General features: G+C 37.7%; 1 protein-coding gene across 3 annotated transcripts; it reads right to left on the minus strand.

Moving 5' to 3' along the window:
• On the minus strand, positions 1 to 27,842 carry KDSR (3-ketodihydrosphingosine reductase). 3 transcript variants are annotated; one of them, XM_075142546.1, is made up of 10 exons: positions 27,583 to 27,842; positions 19,911 to 20,000; positions 18,751 to 18,807; positions 14,771 to 14,836; positions 14,523 to 14,618; positions 13,210 to 13,401; positions 11,300 to 11,383; positions 8,256 to 8,339; positions 6,276 to 6,377; positions 1 to 650 (listed from the first exon to the last, which is right to left on the minus strand). In XM_075142546.1, exons 1-10 carry the CDS (start codon positions 27,688 to 27,690, stop codon positions 561 to 563), a joined length of 969 nt encoding a protein of 322 aa, XP_074998647.1. In that variant the 5' UTR covers positions 27,691 to 27,842; the 3' UTR covers positions 1 to 560. The 3 variants fall into 3 exon arrangements, with proteins under 3 accessions (XP_074998647.1, XP_074998646.1, XP_074998648.1); XM_075142545.1 differs by lacking the exon at positions 1 to 650 and adding an exon at positions 2,561 to 5,940; XM_075142547.1 differs by lacking the exons at positions 1 to 650; positions 8,256 to 8,339 and adding an exon at positions 2,561 to 5,940 and having other exon boundaries at positions 27,583 to 27,841.

Below are 27,842 nucleotides of genomic sequence, written 5' to 3' on the forward strand. Positions count from 1 at the left end.
TCTGCATGTAAAAAGTATAGGGAAAAGTAGCACTCATGAAGCCTGGATGCGTATTTTCCTCATTTTTAACCAGGACAGTGGCAGGTTAACCTGAACAAACCTCACTTCTTCAGAGTGCATTCCTGAAATGGCAGATTGCCTTTCATCCTGCCGGTGTTGCAAATGCTACAGGTGTGGAGTGGATCCTTTTTGGCTGGAAGCGCTTGCAGGGCAGAGAATGCCACTGTAAAATGCTTAAAGCATGCTCAACCTGCAATTATGGTTTATTTCACAGGGCTTAATTGTGCTCATCAGGAAAGGCAGCTGGATGAGATACTCTCGTAATATCCTTAGGGTCTAACACAGCAAACAGCTCCTGACTTTCAGACCCCTTCTACTGTACTCATCCCTCAACCATCTTCGCTTCTTGTCAAGATACAGAGGCCCAATGGTTTGGATTGGAAGGAGGCAAAACAACTGCGTCCAGCTCCGGAAGTCCTTCTCTTGACATCTCTACTTCGCTATGTGGCAATGGGGTCTTGTCTTTACAGTATCTGAGCTGTCTCACCACCTTTCACAAGCTACCAACCTATTCTTGTGATTTGGGCAATGCTGTCCAATGTCCTTTCTTCTTTCTGACATGAAAAAGGAATCGGAGACCAACTTCCCAGCTGAAAGAGCAGAAGAGCAAAGGAGACAGTTTCAGCATGGAGGAACAGGAAATGGGAAGAGTCTGCTGGACAGAGGAACACCCATCCCTGATCCATAAGATTTTATTATACCTGTTAAAATTTCTCAAAGTAAAAAGGGGGGAAGCATTTTTTGAGTAAATGCTTTGAAATAAAGACTGACACACCTCATTTCAACTACTTTCTTTGAAGCACCTGTTAGCTTTGAAAAGGATATTCCCTTCAGTTACAAGTTACCTGGAACATTTAAAATTTGTTTGTAGTCTTATTTTTACATACGTTATTTACAGCTGGTATCTTTACAAATTTAACACCTTATTTTGGCCAAGGGAGTTGATTCTCAGTGCTTGGCAGCATGATTTAGTATTAGTCATGTATGTTTTGCTTTCGCCCCTTGTGTTTATTTACATTGCTCTAGCAGTACTACTACAGAACGAACTTCATAGTTAGAACTCGAAAGGTTTAAAATTAACGTGGGGATTCCCCTCCAAGCTGAAAACAAACTTGTTTTCAACTTAGAAAAATAAAATTTCAGACTGGCTTGGTGGTATTCTACCACAGAGGAGGTTTGGTATTACGTTCCTTCATCAAGGCTTCCCCAAACAGCAAACCTTCCCAATCAGCTCTATGAAATGCTTCCCCCCACCCCCCTCCATCAAATTAGATATGCATCTTTGGGGTTTAAAAAAAAAAAAAGTATTTGCACTTTCCACTTCCTTCGGTGCAAGTTTCTGTCCAAAAGCTTAACAGTATTATTCCCCCCACCGCAGACCACCAACAACGGAACATTAGCACGGTCGTCTTTTTCACCAATTTAGTGCATTTAGGTTGAAAGAAAGGAAATAAGAGGATGGGAGGTGTGGCAAGACAGACACCTGATTTAAAGGTCTCTGGCTCTCGTGAGAGTCTCCCCCCAGTGACAGAGGAAAGGAAATGACTTCATGAGGTTTTACGACCAGATTTGACAGACAATCAAACATGCACCTACTCTTCAGTGTGCTCGGTACTGGCTGGGCAGGGAAGAAAAAAAAAAAAAGGCACTACCAGATAATTTAGCCTTGTAGCTGAAATCTGATTACAAAAAGGAATGGAGAGAAATCTACTTTGGCCTGCTACTTTTACTGAAAAGGAAAAATCAGCAGCTCCCGTTGCAACGTGGCCTTCTTGCATTTCAAAACTTTTAATTCTTCAACATTTTAAGATTAACATCAGCCCCTCAACTTCAAAACACATTTTAGATAGCATATAATTTCCTCAATCCATCTTTGATTTTGGCTCTCTGATAATTTAATAAGAATGTCTTTCTAAAAGATTGACCTTTCGCAATTTTGGATTTACTTTGAGAATAAGTATCTCAAGGCTATTTCTCCCCTACTATTATCTTGGAGCTGGCTATCCACTCAAGCCCTCCTACCACAGAGCTGAAACATAATATAGTAATTTTCTACACAGCTGCATGCTCAGTGGTGGTACAAAAAGACAGCTACCATAACTATTATTTCTATTGTTTTCCACTAGGAAGAATGAGCATCACTTGGCTCATCAGCACCTCAGAGAGCACAAGCACTAGTTATACTGGCAGCACCTCCTGCAATAAAGGTAGGTTTTATCAATTTAATCCCCCTTTCATTATGGCTTGATAACACTGGGTCTGCTGACAATATGCAGTTGAATTCTTTACATCCTTCATCTACTGTACACCTCTGCCCTAAGCTGCCAAAATCGAGCAATATATTACCCCCTCTGCTGTCCTACAAGATTAAGAGGATCCTACTGAACTAAACCCAGATTTAAAAAAAAAGAAAAAAAAAGAAAGAAAGAAAAACACCGACCCGTGCAAATGAATTTATCCATTGCTCTTCATCCCCTCAAAGAACTTAAAAGTTACAGGCTTTGTTGGTTCTCCATTTATTTTGAGAAATATAAAATATGAAAACTAGTTTACAGTTCTGGCACAAAAATGATGAAGCAATAAGCACAAAGTTTCTTTTTACAAATAATGCTATATAGTTTTATCATTGAAAAGTGCCTAGAGTTTTTCACAGCAAATAAAGTTTATTTACCTATATCTTTTTTCTTAGTAAAATATTGAATCTATTTAAATTGCACATGAACACCTTGGTGAAGTAAACTATATGTAAAGTTACAATACAATTTAAAGCAGACAGTCATTAGAAACTACATGGAATGGAAAAGACTATCAAAGCCTAAATCGAATCTTGAAGATTGATCAAGAAAACAAGAGACAAGACACCGACTGATATGGCACAAGTGATTAAATTATTGACAATTTGACAAAAAGTAATAAAGCCTATTTGAAGTTCTTCACGGATCTAATACACTGCTAAAACATTTCAATGCAGAGGTTTTGTAACATTTAAACTGGCAAAACAGTTTTTTGGCTGCTAAACATTTTTCCACAACATTACAAGGCATCTCCTTCACTTAATAGTGGACCTTAAAATGAGTACATTGGTAGATAGAGAATGTGCATAAGAAAACAAAATCTACACCGAAGATTGCTGTAGTTGACAATTGACTATGTTTTGACAATAAAACAGCTGAAAAGTTTATCAGTTAGAATTAACTGCATTAACTTGCAACAGGAGAAACTAGAACATTTAAAAAGATTATTCTTTACTTGTTCCTTCAAAAAACTTGCCTCGTTCCAACTTCCCAAATTGCTGAAGGGCTCAACCTATAGTTTTACTGTCAATACAACCACTTACACTATGCAAAACTAGGTGTGAACTGAAGTCTCTACAGATCAGGGCCACAACTTTCACCCAGTATTCCTATTCCTCCTTCACAGACACTTGTGCAAATTATATCAGTCATTATTTGGAGGACTCTTCAGTCAGGAAAGAGTGATTAGTAATCCAAGATGTCGAACCTGAAATATTTTAAAGAGGCCCAGCCGCCATAGTGTCTTGTGTGTGCCCTGACCTTCTGGATTATGTTTCCTAAATGCAAACCCTTTAACATTCCAAGTTGGAAGATCCAAAAATTCAAGTATCCAAAGTCTTACTGGTTTCAAGTCCTGACCTTCAAGCTTGTGTTGATGTCGAGTCATTTAAATAAGCATTTCTTTCAAACTACAGCACAACCGATTCACCCATTTTGGTATCTTTTGCAGGTGGTCAAAGAAGTATTTGATTTGCATCAAAATAAGAATTAACATAGATAATTGGGTCCAAATAGCATTGTTATGTTGCTTTAAGAAACATAGCAATATTGACAATGGATGTATGATAAATGTTCCATTATGTCATTCACATTAAGCAGCACAGGAAACACATATGCACACTAGATTTCTTTGCACTGAAGCCCAGCTGCTTAAAAATGCAGGAATACACTCTATTCTCAAAATTAATATTATATTATAGGCATGCACAACTTCACATATCTAAACAAAATCAGGAAGCAGGACCTAAAACATAGGCTTTGTGAAGAATTCAACAATGCCTCAACATTTGCAATCTAATTAAAGTCTAACCACTTAAAATGAGAGTGTCGATGTGACCCTCCCCCAAAAATATGTTTGTAAACCAGGAATTAAAGCAAGTTTAGTCTATGTGAACAAAATTTGAAAAGTGATCAACTGAATTCAGAGAGGGAAGATAAATAGCCTCAATAAATTATATTTTAAAGGTTTTCCAGTTAACCACCTATTATTTTTCATCTCAGTTTAATTGAATACCTCTTCTGAAATAGATGTACAGAGTATCTTAACAAAAGCAATCAATTTTGCCTATTTTGTTGTTAAATACTACTTTCAAGGAAGTGAAAGTACCCAGTTTTAAGCGTAATTTTAGATTCAGATTACTGACTGAAAATGGAAAATATGACATTGAAAACAGCAGTGCTAACAAATACAAAATATGCAGCTTTTGGAAAAAAAAAGCAGCTCACAAGGCACTTGCTATAGTGGTCCATTCAGTATACATAGTGCACCCTTAAAACATCATTGTTATGCATCAAGCTTTTTCAGTGTTAAGATTTATTAGAAACAACCATGGGGTTCTGTATATTCTGAAGCAGTTATTGAGCAGCCTTGTTTCATACAATGTAAATGAAACAAATTATGAGTGGGGCATAGAAGAAGTGTGTTTTAAATCATTTCTTGTCATGTGAAAGTTTTTCCGTGTAGTGATAAAATTGTGGAATGCCATTCTGACACCCACCCCCCACCCTGACCCCCTACCCCAAAAAGCTACATTCCTGCTACTGGAAGAGCCTGGCATTTTAATTACAATTGATTCTATCATCAACTACTCGTTTGGCTCATCATTTGCAGCTTTGAAAAATAATGTGCATAACAGTAGCATTAAGCTACTTTCCTTTCCAGAGCAAAAACTGGCAGATAAAGAAAAGTAAGTATCTGTAAAAATTGTACATTATTTCAATGGCTTAAAATGCTGAAAGTCATAATCAACACTCTCGATACTGGTTTGATTTTTTTTGTTCACAACATACTTCAAAGGCCAGAAGAGCTACAGACCCGGTTACATCTCCTAGCATTTCTCTGTGGGAACGGGTTCTTCATCTCCCTTTAGAAAGTATGCATATATTAAACCATACTTTTTAATTACTCCCAGACTGAGAAAGCTTGGATCATGTATCTGCCATCATAAGGTTTCCACGGTTGCATGTTGGATAGAATAAGGAAAGCTGTCATTGACAGAAGGATCTGTAGGTTGGCCAATGGAAAAGTTAACATTCTAAATTAAAAACAGTCCCAAAACGTTAGCAAAAGGTAACGACTTGTTCAGGGGACTTCAATCTACTTAGCCCAGCCTGTCATGGTACTTACTTTGTCCATAAGCACCAAAGTGTGAAAACTTAAGCATTTGTCCAGAATTACCGCACATAATCCACTCTCAAATTCTACTCTGCAGATCACTTACAAGTTCCCCAAATTCTCTCCAACTCAAATCACCCAAAAAAAAAATCTAATCCTCATTCACACTTTTGCATAGTTTGGCATTTTCTGGAGTTGTACTTTTGTTTTCTTTCATAGCTTTTGAGGGGACTCATCTGTCACATATGCAAGTACTTCCAGTCTAAATCCTTCAGGAGAAAAACTGAGTCCCACTTAAGCAGCAAGCTGTCCAGGACTGTTTGACATTCTTCTTTCAATTTAAAGTAAAGATTACTCAGTTTTAGCTGCACTTTCAGATTTTTCCCTTTGCATCATGCAGCGACGAACTATGCTGTCAAAACTTCCTAGGTAAAATAGGCCAATGATGCGAAAAATGCCCATGCAAACAACCTGGAAACAGAGAAAAACATCTTTCAATCCATTTAAGATCCTGGCAGCATATTATTTACTAGCGAAATTAAAAAAGTTCCAGGCAAGTATGTTATATAATCTCAAGAAAACAAACTTATGAAAACCATCATAACTATGGAACAGTTCAGGACTGAGTAGCAGGTAATAATCTTAGCTTTCCCATCAACTTGCTGCTTCTGCTTGAAAATACTACTTCAGTTTCCTAAACCCATGTCTCCACAGTATTAACAGCCATTTGATGAAAAAATAATCAATGTTTGCACAGTGTTCTACATTTTAAGAAATTGTGAGTACGGGGCCTTCCCGAATCTTACCTGCTGAAGACCTTCAGTGATAGAAGTGACTGGTGACATTCCACTTGTCAATATTGATAGCATGTAACCATCTGATCCAACTGAGCTGTTAAAGTTCCCTTGCTGGATGGAAGGAAAACGGTGATTAAGAAAAGAAAAAAAAGGAATTTACCCTGTTGTGGCAAATCATGATGTGCCTTTATTTCAACAGCTATTCGTGATGAACGTAGCTGATTTATGTCACTAACAACAAATACTTCTATGTAAAAAAATATTAACACAATTAAGAATCAAAATACTAAAAAATATTTTGTGCTATACAGCAACATTCCAAAAGGCATTCACTTAAAAATGGACAAGGAAGCTAACTTCTCTTTGAGAGAGGTGTCCTAAAGTACTGCAAATTTCTTTACAAGATAGAAAGGCTCTAAATTTCTTCTTGAAGCATGCTTACTGATGGAGAAAATGCATGATGGTCTCCCCATCCGTAAATATATTTCAGAGTCAGAATTACACCCTAACTCTGTCAGATCACCCATCACTACTATAATTATAGAATAAAATACTGTGTGTCTTTTGTTAAAATTAGTTTGCTATCACATGAGATTTGGCAGGGGGGTGTATTTCAAATGCTAGATGAAGGAGGACCTGTTACCTATGTCAAGGATTTTCAACTTGCCCTCCTCAAAACTGTGAGATACACAGCCTGCTAAGCAATTCAGCTGGCAGAAGAGGGGGGACAGACACCAGGAAAAAGTTGTTTGTTTGATTGGTTTTTGACTGCTCATCAGGAAAATTGCAGCTCTACAGCTCTGACTCCCAGGCTTCTCCCATTTGTTTCCAGCAGACTTTATGCTCTGAAACACTGCAGGACTAAATCTATGGAATGTGGAAGTGAAAGGAGAAGGTGGTGTTCCTGAATCAAGGTTAGGAGTGAATCTATGCAAAGTAGTAGAGGATATGAGATTTGGTTATTTCCCAATACACATCTGAGAGGACTGCGAGGTCCTACAGTACAGAGCTACCTTTTAATTTCTATTTCAGTCTCTTAGCTGATGGCTTGAATGCATAAAGATCATGTCTGAACTCATGTATCATCCAAAGTGCTGGAAAGCATGGTGTAGGAATACCAAATGCTTAAGATTAGAGAGGAGATTAGTCTTCCTGAAGCACCAAAGCAGAATGCTATGTGAGGCAGTACTTGCTTTTAAAACTCACCACCCCAAAACCAGACATCATTTTGTGTTTATGTGCTGTATTTGTGAAAATATTTTAAAAACTTCACAGTTGAACACCTGCTGTAGATGTAAATCATGTTGAAGATCAACAGTATTTGGAACTGCAAAATAATTACAGATTTTAGGATTCAATCGCTGTGCTTTATGAACATGAAATTTCATATTTGTTTCCATTCTGAGGTGCTTTATTAAGCATGCAAGCATTCCATAGCACAAAACATGACAAAAAATTCCTCAGAAAGGCAGTACACCTTTGACCACTAATAGCAGCATTTTATATATTTTAATCACTCATAAATCACATGCTTAAGACATTAAAAGTCAAAAAAGGCTAGACTGCCTTAATTTATTGTAAAATTATTTTTATATGAACTCATCTTCAAGAAAAATAAGATAGTCCAACAAGCTTTTGAGGTTAGACAAATGGTATTTGATACATAAAAACCCAATAGAGTTTAGTGCTTTAAAGTCAGTCATAATCTGCCTTTGAGACATTGCATCATACCGATGCATCATTTTGTTCTGTCTAATGTACAACTTCAGATACTTTTTAGTTCCAAGAGACTGTATAAAAACATTTGTGGGCACGGTGGCAAAAGAAGAATAAAGAAAATACTTCACGTTCAAACTAACCAGCAGAGTACTGTTTCGTGTAAATTTATTTTGCATGTAGCTTAGCCATTGTCTTACAGTCTTAAAAAGCATTACATGCGAGCCCAGTCTCTCCAACGAAGAACATACTTTAAAAAGATAATTTACTTACTATGGCATCTTTGACTATAACTCTGGCAACTTGTTCTGCTTGGCAAACAGATGAGGTTTCAGAAATTAGCTTCGTCTCTAAGGGCTTTAGTAGAAAAACACCAATATAAGTTTCACTAACAACACACAGGAGAGAAAAATATGAAGGTCAAATTTTGGTTTTGGGTCTTTTGTCACGGATGACATCAATGTTAGCAAGTGGTATCATACTGTCACCTAAAACATCCCCTTAAAGAAAGGTAAAAGCACCTTCATAAATAATAGTCTAATTTTACGAAGGGAAAGGCCAACTTTTTCTTGAGTAGTACATTTTTTTTAATATAGTTTATTACTAATAAAATATGAAAAAGTGGGTTTTTTCCCCCCAACTATTTTATTTTCAGTAGAAGCTATCAAAATGCTTAAACGATGTCTCCTCAACACCTGTATTAGTTAATTTATGTTTTTTTGCCGGAAATTAAGTAAAAGATAGGCCTGACATATTTTAAGATCCTACAAAACAACTTTTTTTTTTTTTAAATTTCTTAAACTCCGTACACTGGTATCCACCAAAATCCATCACTGCATTTTATTTCTTCGTGTTTTAGAGCATTTATGCCACTTTACCTCACTAAAAGAAAGCAATTATGGCAGCTCTTTCAGTAATCACAAGTTCTTTCACAAAAAAAAAAAGAGCCTGGTCTGTTACAGAAACAAACGGCAAAAATATGCTTTAAAGTATTTAGAAGCATATTTGTCATTCATATCCTTTTAACAAATAATACAACGATGGAGCTAACTGCACAGCAAGCTATTTAAATGCTCAATACGTTAAGATAGATGGTTCTGTTGATGAAGAAAAAACAGCGCTAAATTAGGGAGAAAAGAGTACTTGGTCGCAAGCTGACTTCTTGTAAGGACTAATTCAGTTATGTTTAATAACAAAATTTAATTGAAGCATTCAAGCCTAGCAAAATACTGGGACTAGTTTAATTCCAAGATAATACTTTAAAAAAAGCACTTCTAGGAAAGAGCCTAGCAACTACACGTTTCTCTCTCATTATCAATCCAAAGTACTACAGAAATTAAATTTCACAGAAGCAGGCCTACTTCCAAGTATCTATAGAATTATAAATCCTGATTTCACCAACCAGGCTCACTGAAAACTTTTTTTTTTTCCTAGTATGTGTATTTTAAGGGGGGGGCAGAATCAGTATCTTTGCCAGCAGCAATCACATACAAACACCTTTTACATGCTTTCCCACAATGATATGGCTTATGTCATCAGATCTCCATCTCATAACCCCTATGTACTTTTGAGCTTACTGGCCAGTATCAACCAAATCTGAAAGAGATATAGGGATGTCAAAGGTAATTAAAATACTAGAAGTTTGGGAAAAAATTAGCAGCTGTTCAGGAGCAACAGCTGAAGTTAATGGCAAGCTGAGAAAAAGGCAGGCAGAAATCAGCCGTTAAATACTTGATCTGGCTAATCAGCCAGCCAAAGCACAGGTGTCATTTGTAAAGCAGTTACCTGAAAAAAAAACACGAACAACAAAACCAACAAACCCACAAAAACAACAACAACAAAAAAAACCACCAAAAAACCACCAAACCATCAAACAAACAAGAAAACAAACAAACAAAAGCTTAATGATTAAACACAGGAAAGCTGTATTCTAGTTCCTGGCATTTTCTTTTACTATATTCAATGATTACAGAGAAAAATAGCCTAGTCCTAAAGAGATGCAAACTACAGAGACATATGTTCTAAACTAAGTAGTATTAAATACATGCAACAATAATAAATGAGTATCTGAACTGTCAGAGCAATGCAATATTGCAGAGATTTAAGGTGCACTACCATGATAGGAGCGAGTCACCCGAAGACTTCACGTATGCTAAAACAAAGCATCTTTTCTTAAAAGACAACACCTTTTTAACAAATAAGATAAGTCTCACTGAATCTCTTTTACAGAGAAATCTTAGATGAACAGTGCATTTTGCTGGTGACTATATTTCTCTGAAATAGGCTACTAGGAAGAAAAAAATCCCAGAGACATGTAAGCTATACAAGTATCTGCAGATGTCTAACTCTGGCACTTTATATGGATGTGTGGGAGTATACGTTTAATACAGAATATATCAAGAAATATCAAGAAATGATGAAGTAAGAATTGTGTTAAACAATCCCTACTGATTCCTATACAAAGGGTGAAAGACAAAATGGAATTCAACCCCAATTTCCTATCATACATGATGAGGCATCTTGAAAAGGCTAATCTCCTTAGATATCAGGTTTCTAGTTCACAGTATGCAAATAAGAAATAGACACATTTTTCTCTGGTTATCTGATACTTCAGTCTGAACAGAGGGCCTGAATGTAGTTTTTGGAATTACACTTCATATGTAGGGACATGTCAAATGACAAGAAGCAACTAAATTCTTGAAGGTCAAAACGTTCCTTTTCAAGGTAAGCCAAATGAAAAAGGCCTGCTGCTGACACACCCTTCTGAAAAGTGATACTGTCATTTACACTACAAACACAATGCCAGAGAGTTTCCTTCCTACTTGAATACTAGACAACAGCCACTACTGAACTGTGTCATTACATATATTCATACAGCATGGTTAGTTTGCAGACTTCACTGAAGGAATTGAGGTTTATTTTGATCTGTCACATCTATCAGAACAACTGCATATTATCGAAGATGCAAAATAGGAATATTGTTTTTGGCTTATTAAGCTTTGATATGAAAACAAATAGTGGTTTTATAGTTTACCTTTCCACAACAATATTTCGATTGTGTACAGAAAGACTTTGCAGTGTTTCGGATATTAAAGGTAGGTAGTTCTTCCATTTAAAGCCAAAACAATAAACTACACAAGATTATCCTACAAGCTATTTAACTCTGACTAGTTAAGTTGATAAAATTGAAGTACTTCTTAAAACCTTAATATGCACTGATTTCAAAAGTACTATGGAAGTGAATGAAATCTGAAATGCATTGCTTACTATGAAGTGAAGCTTTAAAAACATTACAGTATTACTGAAAAACAGTTTACCTTTGTTTTACTTTCTTCTGCAAAGCCAGGTGTGTCAGTATCTGGAGGATAGGCCACCGTTACGTAGATATTATACGGTTTTACCTGTATTTTACAAAAGTAAGTGTTATCTTAATACTGACAGTCTTTAAATGTCCCTCATAACTTCATTCATTTCTCTTGCACCGAAGAAATACAGCAAGCATGAATTTAAATTGCTTCTAGTGTTAAGTCACCAGCATATTCAGCACTTGCAAGACTCAGAGCTTTGTCAAATGAGAAAGGCAAAACAGCAAAGACCTTAAAGAGATGGTTGTGTTGTTTTTAATGGTTGTGTTTAATAAAAATATCTAAAAACTCTGCATTTGTTGTAAATTATTTGATGAATCTAAGCGTTAAGACATTTAGGAGGAATATGAATGTAGTTTAGCTCTATGGTTTTACCAATTTCAGTTTTAAAAAGACTAAACCATTGCCGAACACCAGTACCCAACATTCATAATCACAAGGCCAAAAAGGCTTTCACTGAGGCTTATTAGCATGCTTTTTTGTTGTTGTTTATGTCAACATATTTTCACTGCTGGACATGTATGAGAAAAAACCAACAAAAATGTAAACTCAAATTTGATATCTTTAAGAGGTATACTCAAGTCACAAGGCTTTTCAACCCATGGTATAAACTTGCAAGGGGTCAAAATCTAAGGAGACAAAAAAATAAGTAGAAAATGTGAGGAAAAATGGAAGGTCTCATGTCAAGGATTGCATTTAGTTATGTATTTGTGTGTATGTGTCATAGAATTACATCACTTACCGCACGTCTATTCAGAAACTACTACAATGCAAATCTGTACTCCAATACAAATAAAGAAGCTTTTAATGAAAATATTCAGAGGGCTAAGATAAAGCAAGTGTTGTAAAGCGCTATGCATTTTTATTTATATTATGAAACATTCTATATTGAAAACACTTACTGAAATACCACATCACAGGTCTATAAACACCTTATTTTTAGTTTCAAATAATTCAGTCTTCACAAAAATACCTGTCATCAGTCTGAAGAAAGACCCTGCAGTGATGTTGTTCTATTTGGCAGGTCAGAAGTGATTAGAGGCAGTTTTACCCTACATTCTTATCCTGACCAAGGCATACAACTACATTGAACAGAACAGGGTAACAACAGGGACTACACAAGGCAACCAAACACAGACACTTAATATATAAACACTTAACAACTAAAATATGCATTCTTAACAGAAGAATAAGGGAAGTAATTTTCAAACCAATTTTACCTGCCTTACTACAATGTACTTACCAACCTCGTTTCATTGAATAACAAAAACAGTGTTTGGTTTTTAGACTTGACTTAAGCATAAGCTTAGATCATTGCACTATCAAAAGTTCATATATACCAAAATTTAGAAGGGTGAACCACTGTCAACACAATTTTTTGGTGGACAATCCTCAAATTCTAGCTTGCAAGTTCTACTGTTTCATATGGTTCACAAACCACTTACCATGGCCTCACAAACAAGTTGGGAATCACTGGCCTGCCCCTCATGCATCCATGGGATCTTCAATATCATTCTGCACTTAGAGCCTTGAAAAAGACTTTTACTCAAAAGACTTAAAATCCAAGTTCTTTTAGTTAAAATACAAGATTAAAAAAATGTCTGCAAATGTGGTCATCTTCAGTTCTAGGAACAGATTCAATCTATTCCCTCTTATGCAACTGAAGTCAGCTTAGTTTCTGCAATCCCATGCAGAGCAATAGGATTGTACTGCTGCCAAAAAAGAGCCAACATAGCACACAGAGATCAGCAGTGCTGCACAAGACAAAAAGAGAACTATTTAAATGAAAATGTGCTGTGCTGCTAGTTAAAAAAGATTGTTTTTGTTTACAATCAAAAATACTTAAATTATTGCACACATACCTCCATTTGCAGGGCTTCAGCCAACCCTCGAAGAGCAAACTTTGTTGGAGAATAAGCTGTATAACCGAACAGGCCTAACTGCCCAGCCTGAGATGATACAAACACAATCCTTCCCATTCTTCGTTCCTTCATGGTAGCAATTACTGCTCGACTCGGGTAAACACTACCCAGATAATTGACTGCCATTAATCTCTGTACAAACGATATTAAATGGTATTTGAGCCACAGATTCAGAATCCTTCATCTGTTTGGTATTACTTATCAAAAATCCGTATTTCAGTCTGCTTTAACAGTGAAGTTCACTAGATTTGTAGTTCCATCAGCTGGCAAAAGAAACAACAATTGTTTTCTATTCTGCAGCTTCGTAAACTGTTTTATAGCTAAAAATCTCACTTCAAGCCAAAAGAAATCCAGTTTATCAACGTCTTAATAGCATCCAGGATACTGATGATACTGTGAACCATATGGCCTTCAAAATGAAAAAAGAAGAATATTTGAAGGAAAAAATTAACCTCAACAGTGTCCAGGAAGCAATCAATTTAGGCATGATGTATGAAAACATACTGAATTGAAAGTTTAAAGAGCTTTCTAAAATAGGAAACGGGAAAAATTCTATGTATTTGTGCATTTCAGAGATTTTAATCTTTGGCAGGAAAAGAGGAAGTCTTTAATTTCACTCTCTAGAAGACCTAAACCACAACTGATAGCCTATACAACCAATAAAATGGATGATTCAAATTTATTATAAAATTATGCCTATTTAGTATTTTCAGATGATTCAATGTTACCTGTAGATGACTGGGGGCCTAAGGGCTGTGGGCATAAAGTAGCCAAAGTACAGGGTTTGGGGGTTTTTTGGTTTTTTTTTTTGGTCTTTTCATCAGAGCAGCAGCTTCTCAAGCTGCAAACAATTTGTGCACCTCGGAGCTGAACACTGACAACAGCAGAATTTTTCTTAAACACGTTAAAAATATTAAAAAAAATCTTCATAAAAAAAAAATGAGACCATGGGAAATTCGGTGCCTTTCACAGCACATCAAGCTACAAAAATACATGCCATGCTTTTTTGCCACCTTGAGGACTCTATCCCAGAGGGAGAATTCACTGTTCTAACCCATCAATGGGCAAATAGTTAGGTGAAAAATTAGAGGCAATCCTCACAAATCTAAAGATACATTCCAATTCTGACAGCTACCACAAATCAAGTGTATCACTATTCATACAAAGTCTGCAAAGACACAGGAATGCAATCTAGTTAGAACTGTTGAATAAGAAATCATCATATAATAAAATAAAAAAGTATGCTCACTCACTTCAAAAGAATTCACTTCAATATCCTCAAATTTTCCTGTAACTGATGTTCCTGCACAGTTTACAAGCATGTCAACTGGCCCCAGCTTCTCCTGAGCCTGGAAGAGGGGATAGAGGTTAAGATGTTCTTTAGCAGGAAAAAATCCTTCCTATAGCACAGTATCATTATAAGAAACTATATTTCCATTAGAAATATATCACACACAGATAAGCTTCTTAAGATACATAGGTGAATCAGTTACTTCCTCACCTGTTTTAGAACATTCTCCACCTGTTCGTAGTCTTTAGATACATCGACAGAAATACATAGTACAACCTAGAAAAGGCAAGCGAAAGAACATTTTTCAGAACAACACAGTAAGTCCAGTAACTGTTGACTCCAAGCCTTTCAAAATGAAACAAAATCCAATGACATATCTTTTCCAGAAAAACAAGAAGTCTTTTTGACAGGACAGTTAGCACTTCTCCCACACTGAAGAAAGCAATCCCTGCCCCCTTCGAGCTCCTCCCCCTCACACACACACATTCTAATATAATAAAGATTATATTAAGAACGAATAAGCGCTTCAGGATCTTCAAACAAATAAGCACTTCAGGATCTTCAAAGAAGCTACTCGTGCAAAGTATCATTTCTAACTTACTGTATTAAGACACACTACGACATGAGTTATTTACATGAAGTTTAGTAAAAACTATTCTAAGGCAGTCAAAATTCCACAGTGCTACATTTAACTTTCATCAGCGCTAAACACCATTTTTTTCCCGCATCATAGAAAGGCACGGGTACAGAGTCTTGCTCTGAAACTGCAGCATCAGCACTGCAAAAAAACTTCTCCAAAATGTATAAAGCAAGTGTTAAAAACCTGCTAAATTTAGTACTGGCAATGCAAGCTACTCATTTTTTTCATAAAATTTTGTTGAAGAATAATAGTAAACTTAGTTGCATACTGTTTTAATTGGGACATGTCAAGGACCAAACTAAAATAAAAATTCTATGAGAAACTGACTAGTTGCACAGTGTCATAAATATCTAAAAAGTATGTTTACTCCTTGTCTGGAAACCAGAGATTATGGGTTTTAGTTTGAAAGATACTGAAAAATGAAAATAAGCACTGGCCCGGGGCCGGGGGGTGGGATAGGGTGGGGGAGGGGGCAGACAGGACAGGACAACAAAACACAGATGACAGCGATATCAAGTTTTGTTGCAGCTAAAAGTTCGGCCCTTTTTTTCTTGAAAATTACTGATTGCTTTCAGCAAGATGATCTCAGAATCTATGTTTTGAAATACCTTCAAATCAACTTCTGGCCAAAGGAAGCACTGCCTTTGGGTTACCAACAAACTGTAAGATCACTACAAACTCCAGCTTGGCCAGCTATTTACAAATAAGCTACCCTCTCGCTGAGCAACCAGCAGAGCTTCGGGGCAATTCATCATCTTGAAAGGAGAAGCAATCTTGTATCACAATAAAAGGAGGGACTCCTCCTTGTTCCAATTTCTATCCTTTCTGTTACTTTGGTCAACTCATTTAAACTCAATTTGAGGTGAAATAAACAAAGTCATCACCAGTTTGTAACAAGTATCATCAGGACCACTTGTCATGGAGCACGTGGACACACACACACACACAAAAAGCAGCTTACCACTGTGTAACTAACTGCTTTGGCAGCTAGTCATTTGTCAGTTCTGCCTCTGGTGAGACTGCAACACTTCTTAGCTGCATAAACAGAATCTGCTTGCCATTCCTGTACAGCAGGTTGGCTATTCCTGCCTCCCAGCATTGTGTGTAGTTGGACATCAGAGTAAACTCGTGGTGCAAGTTATTGGCGGGTCTGCATGCATCTCCCCTTAGGGCATTTATTACATTTTGGAAATATTTATCTTTTACGTAAGTTTAAAAACAAAATAGCAGTTGAACGAAAACGACATTGATTTATTATCTGGATGTCTTTGCAAGATCAGTGAGGAGGTTAAAAAAAAAAAAATCACAGTTCTGTATCAAAACTGGAGCAGTTGGTTAATATATCAGATTGCATAGATTAGTTATTCCTACTATGAACAACAGACTCAGGAACTACCACAGCTTTTATTGACTACTATCACATTATACAATTCACCTCTTCACTTCTATTAGCGTACGTCCTTTCTTCTGCTACAATATACCGATTACCTTCACTCCAGAGCATGTGCTATAGATCCACACCTAGGACACAGAATATGCTGCCAGAAATAGTCTAATATCCCCAGGCCTGTTCCTCACCTTTTGTTTTAAATATTGCATGGCGTTGGATCATTAATAAAGCTTTCACAATAAAAGATCAATTCAACTCCCAGTGAAGTAACTGGGAATATTGTATATTAGGAAAGGGATTTTAAAAAATATTGCAAAAAACCCTCTAAGGGCAAGGATTTTGTTCCATTGCACACCTATACCCATAAAGGCTGCACTGTCAGCACTCTAAATAAATCACATGCAAACATCTTTAAAAGAACATTTGCCAAGCGGAACGCTAAAATGTAGATGCCAGACCCTGGTTGTCAATGCAACCTGGTTTCATCTATATATCCAAGACCTGAACAGTGACAGCATATGCTCATGTAAAAAGTAATCTTTCCTGAGGATCTTTGCCTCTTGGCTCGACACTGAGTAAATGTAAGTGTCTGTGTACATGATCCATATCAGACATCATCTTTCTCTACACTCTTTCAGCAATCCTTTTGTACAGCTTCCCTCGGTTCAGCTACCCTCACTTCCCAGCTTCTGATCTGCTGTTCCAGTGTGAGCTCTGCCCCAGACACCCTGCTTTTTCTCGTTCTGTTCTTTGCATTTAGATCAGGCAGGCTTCCCTGTGACCTCGTCTACAAACCAACAATAGCTACAGAAAAGCCAGCCTACCTATCACTCCCACTGCCTACGCTTAACCTGGCTGCAAGTCTACAGCTGCTTCTGCAAAAGCAGTCCTGTTCAGTCCACACTGGAGCTCGCTCAACCTTGAAGGTACTTTCTGAAACTCTTATGAACATGCACCAAGTAATATTCTTTTTAAAAGTCCGCATCTATCAAGCTCGGACAGATTTTAATAAGAACATCTGACATAGTTTGACAAGGGATTAACTGTAATGCTAAGCTTGGGAAACTACTAGAAGAAACTACTAAAAGAAAATGGTTATCGGGATTTTTTTTTTTAAATGCGCAAAATAGTTTCTCCTCACCTCAAATAGCTTAGTTTTTCAAAGAAAGTTGATCTGAGTAAGGCAGCATGCACAGAAAAAAAAAATCAGCTTGAGCCATTTGACAAAAATATAAGGAAGTGAAGACAGAATCTTATCTTACAAACGCAGGTATTAAGAAAATCTTGTATCATCTAGTACTAACATTATTGCCTCCAAATATTTGGCTTTTTCCAGTGCTTCTTTTCAACAGAATATCCAATTTATCAATTCAAATCCCTTTTCACAGGCAAATAAATTGCTTGTCTTTGTAATGATAAAAGTAAAAAAAAAGTTCTGGAACACAAGAAAGGAGAAGTCAAAGATGTTAACAGTCTCAATACTGTTTCCCCGCTCCCCTTGATTATTAGTACTGCGAAAAAATAATTCTAGCATTTCATCTTGAAGTTGCGTATTTTGAACATAGCAAGCTTACCAATTTTAAGTAGTACCTCTGCAAGCTCTAAAACAGTGCCTTTATGCACAAATGCACTATCTATTCACCAAAGCAGCTTCAGTGTTTAGAAGTCTCAGAACTTCACAAATTTAACTTGTGTATCTGTTACAGTACTGTGCCAGGAAAAGGAATACAAGTATGATGTAGTGAACTAAACCTGGAAACAAGAATTTAAACTTCTTTCCCAAGACAATCGCTGTATTTATGAATTGCAAAAAGCGAGAGATTTGAAAGAAATTTGGTTCTTCCACTTCATCTTGAAGAATACAAATGCTTATTGAGTGACAGTAAATTGCAGCTATCCAAAAAAAAGCGTACTACACCTACAGCTGAAGACATCAATCTTTTTCTCTAAGAAAAGCAGGCTAATGCACTAGCTAGGCAACATCAAATGTAGCAGAGTTCAGAACATCTCATGTCAGTAGATCGGTATTTTTGAATTCAAATACTGAGCCCTCACTCATTTTTGTCAAACAGCTTTGATTTAAAGACAGTACTACTGAACTATGTTGTAGTGACTATCTTAAACAAAAGAGACAAAAGGCACTGTTAGCAGTGATCTTACCTGCTTGTCATTAACAGAATACTTTTCTATTTCCTTCTTTGTCTGCAACAGCTTGTTCTGAAATGGATACAAGAACAGATAAAGCATTGCAGTTCTGAGATCAATATTAGTCTTCAGTATTTCAATAAGGCTTAAAAACATTCCCTAAAACCCCCCAAAATTATCCTCAACTAGTTATAACCTTTACTATTGCCATTTTACAGATTTATGAATATGTGATGAAAACGTGAACCCCATCAAGCTACCAGAACTCACTTATCTATAATAGATTCTATAATAGATTTAATGCTGTTGTTTCATACAACTATACAGAGCACCTAGGACTGCAGGTATTAAATTTTCTCTTGTATTTTGGTACTATTTTATATTTATGTAATATTACATAAACTATTTTGAAAAACAATCATTGTCATGGAATTACCACAAAAATTAAACTAAAATTTGGAAAATTCAAATTGTCATACTCCTTTCAAGACAAATTGTGTTAATTATGGCTGCATTCAAGGTTATGCAAAATAAGTTCTCAACTGTGAGTAAATTATCAAAGACAGCTGGGACTGAGGCCCAAAAAAAAGAAGTTAAGTGCTTTTATTTCCTGAATAATTAGTTTTTTCTCTACAAATAAAATAACAACCCACTATGAAAACAGAGTCATTCTAACTAAATTCTGAATACCTCTTAGTTAAAAAAAAAAAAACCACAAAGCAACCCTTTTTCCTCCAAAGCTGTCTTGAAGAACAGTTTTTCACTAGTAAAAAGTATGATATAATGCTGATTAGACACCAAGATATTCTGTGAGTTTTAAGAATTGTCTTTAATCCCCCAGTTGTCACTTACTGTAGGGAAATTCTACAGTTTTAAAGAATATAGAGGTTTTCCTGCTTTTGTCCTCTGCCACAGATTTAGACAGTGAAATAATGAATACCATTAACAGAAGTTATAGCACTGGCAGAGTTTTAAGGCAAGCTAATCACAAATTCCATGTTGGACTACACTCCTTAAAAAGGCAGCCACCTTTCCTCCTCAAATGCATTAATCTGAAATGCTTAGGATTCCCTTAAAATATACGCTGAAGAAAGTATATATAATTCCAAAATTATTCCCCACCTATACAGATTTTGTGAACAGAGTTTAGCCAGTAAAAATACACGTAAACTTACCTCATCCCTTGCAATCAGTGTTATAAAAGCACCTTGCTTGTAACATTCAATAGCAATACATTTTCCAATTCCACTGGAGCCTCCAGTTACCTAAAAGTTATTTTAAAACGGCAGTGTTAGTCCACTATTCTCATCCTTTCTTGATAAGAGTAGAATAAAATGAAAATTCTAAAAATATACTGAGATTAAAATATCACCCAATGAGGTATGAATACAGAAGATACACTAAAGTTAGTTTACTTTTTGAGTATGAATGAAAAACAAGACCTAAATAGATCGATGAGCATTTGTTTCTACCTCAAAACCAGTTTTACCTCAGTGGTATTTTTTGCTTATTTCTTACGTCAGGCACACTTAGACCCAACTCCCACATGGGCTTTCACACATGCTTTTGACTAAGTTCTGTATTTCTGTTATTTCTAAAAGACCGAAGTAGTTAAAAGTTTGAAATCACTATTAATGTTAGCCATAATAATACAATTACATACTGCCCCTCCATACCTGGTCGTAGTAGAAATTATTTGTAAGATTAACAATTGTAGATTGCCTGCTAAAGATTCCATCACGTAAACATAAACAGAAAATACCTTCTTTCTTACTAAAAAAATTCCATTAACTCAACAGTTGGCCCTCTGTAGAGTATTTCTCAGTCCCCCAGTCTGGACCTTGAACTGCCTGTGCTGTTCCACAGTTCCAGTTTTGTAGGGATGCCAGCACCTAAACTTCCATTACCTTTTCTTCTTCCTCTAAACTGTAACACTGAATAACCTTTATATGCAAACATGAAATTAATAGTTTGTCTACAGACAAATGCAGGGTGATGACTACAGCCCTGCATCATATGTTGCAGGAGGATACACTGCCAAGTGATACTAATATGCAGGTTAAAGGCACTTTAACACCTCTCTCACTACCCTCAATAAACCTACTTATGAATGCCATGTGGAACAAGACGTAGACAACAATCCTGACCTCTCTTTTTGTCTAAAATAAAAATGTCTGCCTGTCTGACACTGCCTTTAGAAGACTTGGTTCATTTAAGCCCAGTCTCAGTCTGCATGTGCTTTTGGTCCTTAAACAAACACTGGTATCTTCCTTATATACCCAAATTATTTTAATTTTCTTTCTGAAAATTTTGAAAATTCTTCCAATTAAGAGGCTATAATTGAGAAAATATTGGAACAAAATGCCTAGAAGCAGTTATTGTAAAAAAAATTCTATTGATGAAATGAGTTCTGAAATACGGATTTCCTAATAATTGGAAAAAAGTAATTCAGATTGCTCTGGAAACCGACATTTTTTTGTTCTTTATCAAAACCTTTCAAAAGACTTCAGAGAAAGTAGGGTATCGCCTCCATTTTAAGTATGAGAAAACAGAGGCATTGACCTAATTAGTGGAAGAGCAAAGATCCCCAATCTCTAACTATACACCTTATCAAAAGCCTTGTGGTGTCTCCTCATCTGCCAATGCCTCAGAGTTTTGTTTTCAGAGATGCATTATCCTTAAAATTCTTTCCACTTCTGGAGGCAGTAAAGTAAGAAGAGTCAGAAGTACATTCCCATGAATCACTAACCTCTTCTTTCATATAAGTATTTTATCACTAACCTTCAAAAATAGCTTAGTGTAAGTCAAATAATCCCAGCAAACAAAGTTTTACAACATGGTCCATGGCTTCTGACTGGTTCATCTGCAGTCACAAATGGGCCAAGAACGAGTGTAACATTCACACAGACTAATTTCAGCTCTTCAGGCTTCCTCTGTTAGAGATCGCTGCTTCAGATTAGCTTCTAACTGACTCTCTCTGCAAGACTAGCTTCACACTACACTAACCTCTGAGGATGACTCCAAGATGCATGTCCTGTTCTAGAAATGTGAAATCTGGTCTGCAGTGTTCTGAACCAAGGATGACTGCTTTCAAAGTAAACGAGGTCTGTAAGAGTGCGAGTGTTAGTTAATTGGGATTTCAGCAGAACTCCAGAATTAATTTAACGCTTCATGATGGGAAGAAGTTAAGAATTTTAGTGTATTCGCAAAATAGCTTGCAAGATTTCCATACACCTCTGAAAAGATTAAAAGACTCAGTTTGATACATTCAGGCAGACCTCAGTTCCACATCACTCGTGAGCTGCTTCTACAGATTTTCAACAGCAGCAGGTACACGAGCACATGAACTAATCAATGTGCATGGAAGACTACTCCAATTCCAATTTACGGCATAGCACTGAGAGACAGCTGATTACTACCTGCACAAACTGCTGAGTATCATGAACAGGTCAACTACACCAGTGTTTGAGGAATTCTTTGAAGGTGAAGGTACTGGCACCAAGCCTCTGGCTTGTCAGAAAACGCTAACGTTCATTTCAGGAAGACAAGGTCTGAAGTCACGCAAGAAACGGAAAAAGGAATTTTTATTCACAGTCACACCCAAGAACACTGGATAGGGGTCATGTCAAGTAAGTCAGTAACAAAAGGCAATATCAATTAGCTGGGAACTTTAGCATTTAGGTGGGAGGCTGTTACTAGTATGTGGGAGATCTTTCAGAACATTCACCATGAATGCTAATGTAACAGGAAAAAAAAAAACCCTAATACTAGTGAAAACTAGTGGTACAATGAAGTTAGCCCAAGCAAATCTATGCAGTCTGTTAGGTAGGTAAGTTACTAACATAGATGCTCAGAATTAAAGGAAGAGTACACATCTACTCCATTAAACAAGACGTTATTAAGGTAACGTACCCTTGTGGTCAATAGTACAGGGCTACTGCATTTCATTAGTTCGAAACATTTGAATTGTCACTGATTCTTTTTTATTTATTTTTAAATTTCACTGTAACCCACCCTCAGAGGAGTTAGCAAAAATAAAAATCTGGTCACAGCAACTCAAAACACAGACTAATTTCTTGACAGGAAGGGACAATTAAATCCCAGTATTAATTCAGATGTTCAGAATGCAATACTACCAGCTCTTGAGCAGTGTTATTGAGCTGTTTCTATGTTTGAAAAGAACAGGCACCAAATTAGCCATTCCAAAAAGAGTCTGGCTCCAACTTCTCGCGCTATGATCCTTGATAACAGAGTTCAGCTTCTAAGGATCAGGATCACAGGGTTTATTTCCCCCTTAATAAATGGAAATCTTGGGGTGAGGTACAGAAAATTGCTGTGTTTGACCTTCAAATTTGAGATACTGGAAATTTGCTTCAATTGATGAGACAGTCCAACTCCAAATTAACAGAACTGTCATTAGGAATGATCAAAATCAAGACTTTATTGATATCGGATCTCCAACACAGCTTATTAACTTTGACTTGGCACTGGATGCAAGCTGGCTTCATGCTTTTAGACAGCACTCTGACAGAAAGTATTTAGTTCCACTGAAACAGAACATCCCTATAATCTGCTCTAAGTGGTTAGTATGCCTGACTAGACTCAAAATGACCTCTTGTCGAACCACTCGGATGCATCCAAACCACAGATTGTATCACTCCCAACACAAGAGCTACAATGCTGAGACACCAAGATTGGCCGTCCTTAAAGTTGACCGCAGTTATCAAGTTGGGCTCTGCACAAAAGTGGTGAAACTACTTCTAGACTAGAGATGACCCTTATGTATGTGGATTTGGCATGATCATCCTGAACTATGTCCAAGTGAAAGGCCCTCTTCAATCTGAATGGGAGATAGTCCCAAACAGAAAATATCTTTACATTTCCTGCCATTGTTAGTTCACAAACTTTTATAAACTGTATTTGTATCTTGGTATCTTGTTTTTTTTCGCAGAAATTTCAACTTGGTTTTAGAAAGATTAAGGCTGATACAAGGGGGAGCAGGTTAGCATTGGTACTTCAGCAAAGACAGTTTCTAAACATCACCCATGAAATTTACAGAAGGCTGCTTTTGCCCTAACATCTTAAGTTTTTGTTGCATTCTGCTCCATCAAGCAAAATATCTTTGTAGAGAAATGGAAAGAAAGAGCAGAGAGAATGTGTGTAGGGCCAGTGTAACATCCCTGACAAAGGGCAGTTAAATGTGATGCAAGTGAGCATGATGCATTTGAGCAGTGATGACTGCCTTATCCTGTTTTCATTTTCCTGTCTACTGTTACAACCAGCTACCAAACTAATAGCTTATTCTCACTGAATAGGTGATGTGTGCTAGTATATAGCCTGAGAGCCTAGGAGAGAGTTAAAGCCAAAATAAAAGTATAACATAGTCTTCCGGATTTCGAAGCATGGAGAAGTTCAGCATAAGAAGCAGTGGCTCTACAGCACAAAAATAACTTTTATACCCTTTACTCGAGAACACATTCCTAGTTGTGCTAGAAACAAAGCAAGTACTATTAAACATCTAATACTAATTTGTTTTAAATAAGCTAAACCTGACGCTTGAGCCAATTTGATAGCAGGGAAGCCTTTTTTATTTAATGGTGCTCACTGCTCACTAAAATACATAGCAGATAAGGGGGGGGGGAAACGACCCACAAGATTAGACCATTACTAATTTGGAGGTCTGTAGACTCTCACTCGGAGTAACAGTCCTACTTTTTTCTAAGAAAAAGAGACTCCTATGACTCCTTTTCCTCCAGAAAGCACGCCTCACCTAACACAGCGAGCGCTTCCATCATGCAAATGACTCTGGGAGAGGACAGAGAGAAAAAACCCACAGGTTTTCTGCTTCAAATTTCTATCCCAAAAAGCAGTCACAGTCGGCTACTTAGCCATAAGTCAAACATCTATTAACTGTGAAGAGAAATACTTTTTATGAAGGGTTAAGAGTGAAAAGAATGCTATCTTAAGTTGAAAATTCAATAAGTGGTATGCAATAGCTTCAGAAGTTGCCCAATGACCTTCCTTCAGAAATGTTACAGGCATATTTTCATGATACTTTCAACAGGCCTCCAGTTTCTAGGTAAGACTGACTTTTTCTGCTTCAGAAAAACAATTTATTCAAGTATATATTGAAAAATTATATTTACTGTGCAATGGTAATCACTTGCCCTTGAGAAGGCTTAACCAGCTAAATTTGCAATTTGTGGGTTTTATTCCTTTATTCTTTTATTCTTACTTCAAGGGTTTAACTGAGGCCTGACAAAGATTACCAAATGTTAATCTACAGTCTTACCTGAATCAAGTCATAAACTAAAAAGAATTTATATATGCAGATCACTTAAACAGATTTTGATATTTTTCTATGAGAAGACTTCAAAGAAGTTCTTAGATAATATTACTGTCCTTAAATATTTTCATGAAGTCTCTGTCATTTCAGTAGCAGAGAACACTGCTGGACACTTGTACATTTGGATTTCAAATTTTCTAGTGTAATGCATAAGGAAAAATATTGGATGATGGTACTGTAAATCACAAATTTTGTTGAGGGAGGCTTTCCACATTGTGTACGTAAAGTGAATTCTTACATCCTATATGTACAAGTGTCCAGCACTAACAGCATCTACAAATCTAAGAACTAGTGAACTCTGAAACAATTGCTCCATATTCCATTAGTTTGCACGCATAATTTAAGAGCATAACTAGAGTCAAAATAAAACAAGAAGTTCTGCCAGTGGTGACATCAATAAAACTGTTTACCTGCAGATTTTGATTTGTATCATCAAGATAAATATATCTACAGCCTTTTCCTCCATCAATATATTAATATAGTTACTTCTCTAGCTGGACTCCTAATTTTACAAGACTTGCAGGAATACTGTTTTTGAGACTTCCTCTTGTATCAAATTGAGCTTAAACTGCTAATACAATTAGTGGCAGTGACTATAGGGAGGTTTCTCCAACAACAATATTCTCATCATTTTTAATGTGAACTTTTTAAAATGAACAATTCTGATTAGAAGAACCAGCACAGCCTTTAAAGAGTTTAATCACATAAAGAACAGACAAGACTTGGGTAATCATAATATATATATATAAAAAAAACAAAACAGCAAAATTTTGGAACAAAATCCATTAAACTTTTTATTGTTTGCTATTCTGTTTCTGCACAAAAGTTGCAGAAGGCACTTAAGTCTTCTTCACCCTTGCTTTTACACAGTATTGAAGGGTTCCTCCTTAACAAGCATTACTTCTGTGGGAAGAGCCATAACCAGAGAACCTTAATGCAAGCTCAAACACACCTCACAGAGTATCACAGTATACGATGCTGTAAAGCCAGTTACAGCATCCAAGCAACACCTATTGCATAAAGCAACTTGGGAATACTGTTGCAACTTGGACAGGTCTAAATTATTCTGGGGACAGCTCCATCCTCCAAAGAGGAGCTCCAAAAATAATAAAAAACCCAAAACAAAACAAAAAGGGCACCATAAAGAGCTCAAAAAAAAAACCAGAGTAGCTGTAAATTCACTTGCACCTAAAAGGTCTAACTTCTGGATTATCCCAAACTCCCACTGTAATAAAGGGCATCTGCAAGCGCTACTCACCACTTAAAAGCAAATTTAAGCGAACAGTAAACTACAGCTTCTCTGCATAGAACATACCTTAGGGATTTAAAGCTAAGTTAAAAGAGCTGATTCTAGGACTCCGATTCTTTCAACTGCTTAACTTGTTTGCTCTCATGCATCCAAATTCACTACTTTGTGATCCACCTGAAAGCACCTGGGTATCGTTCCCCTTCCTTCCCCCTGCAAGCCACACACCCATAAAACTTCTAGTGATGTACTACTCATGAACTGTTTCAACAGTATGTTCTTCTGAAGACTTACTTCTACCATCTTGACTACGGACAGTCAAAATATTGTTCATAGACATCGATATCTATGTACTTAAAGTCGAAAAGGTGCATGAGTGTCATCTGACCACTTCCTTTGTATTAGTCTTCCCATTTCCTCACGTCTGACTTGTTTTTTAGACCAAGGAAACCATAGATTTTTGCCTTTTGTTTAAGAGCGCACACACCACTTAAATACCTTGGGAGATGCTAAAAGAAAACAAAACTCAAGGTAACTGGTAACTTCGAGAGTACAAAAACAATGTCTCAAAAAGTCAACATTAAGACTGAAGATGGTTTGCATTTCTGGTGACTCAGATCGCCTTAAGCCAACCGAGATAGACAGCGGTTGTCAGAGTCATCTGCACAGGTCATCTCCTTATCGCTCGGAATTGTGGCTCCCATGTTTTGGTAGCTTGGGGTGCTACAGCCAGCTGTCAAAATTCCTCGCAAACCAGCGGGCACCCCTAACGCTGAACCTCCCCAGCGCGGGCCTTTGCCACCAGCCCCTCTCCGGGCGCCACTGAACACCAGCCTGCAGGGATTTACCGCCCGCACGCCCAGCCAGAGCCTCCCCTTCCCCCGCCGCCTGCAGCCCGCTTCCTCCGCTCCCCGCCCCGGAGAGGGGCCTTCCCCGCGGGGGCGCCTAACGCCGCCGTACCCCCGGGTGCCAGCCCGGCCGGCGGCGGGACACTGCTTCCCGCAGCGCTACGCGCCCACCTCGGCGGGAGCGGCCTCCCTCTCTCCCGCCCTTCCCCCCGACCCGCGCGCCGGCTCAACGGACAAAACGGCCGAGGGCGGCTCGCGCGGAAGCCCCCCCGCCGCGGCAGGGAAGGCGCCGAGGCCGAGCGGCGGCGCCCCGCCAACGGCCCGCTCCCTCGGCGCGGGGCAGAAAGGGATGGCGAGGGGACCCCTTCCTCGCACAGCGCCTCCCCCTCCCCGGGCGCCTCACTCACCACGACGTGAGCGCCGGGCAGCTTGAGGGGCTTGGGGCTGATGAGCGGCGACACCATGTAGAGGAGAAGGACGAAGGCCACGATGAAGGCGACGGCCAGGAGCAGCATGGCTCGTGCTGCGCTCGCGGAAGGGTCGTGGCGAGCAGGGGGCGAAGCCCGTCAGGCGGCGGCGGCAGCTGCTGCTGCTGCTGCGGGAAGGGGGGGCGCCGACCGCAGCCCGGCGCAGCAGCCACCCGCCTGCGCCGCGGCACCTGGCGGGA

Source organism: Calonectris borealis, chromosome 2, assembly GCF_964195595.1.
Source record: "Calonectris borealis chromosome 2, bCalBor7.hap1.2, whole genome shotgun sequence".
NCBI classification, from domain to species: Eukaryota; Metazoa; Chordata; class Aves; order Procellariiformes; family Procellariidae; genus Calonectris; species Calonectris borealis.

Coding starts and splice junctions, on each gene's coding strand:
- KDSR (XM_075142545.1), bottom strand. CDS start 27,690: ATGCTGCTCCTGGCCGTCGCCTTCATCGTGGCCTTCGTCCTTCTCCTC. Junction 13,402..14,522: donor TTGAAGTGAATTCTTTTGAA/GTGAGTGAGCAT, acceptor TCGTTTGTACAG/AGATTAATGGCAGTCAATTA. Junction 11,384..13,209: donor CTGAAGCCCTGCAAATGGAG/GTATGTGTGCAA, acceptor TGTAAAATACAG/GTAAAACCGTATAATATCTA.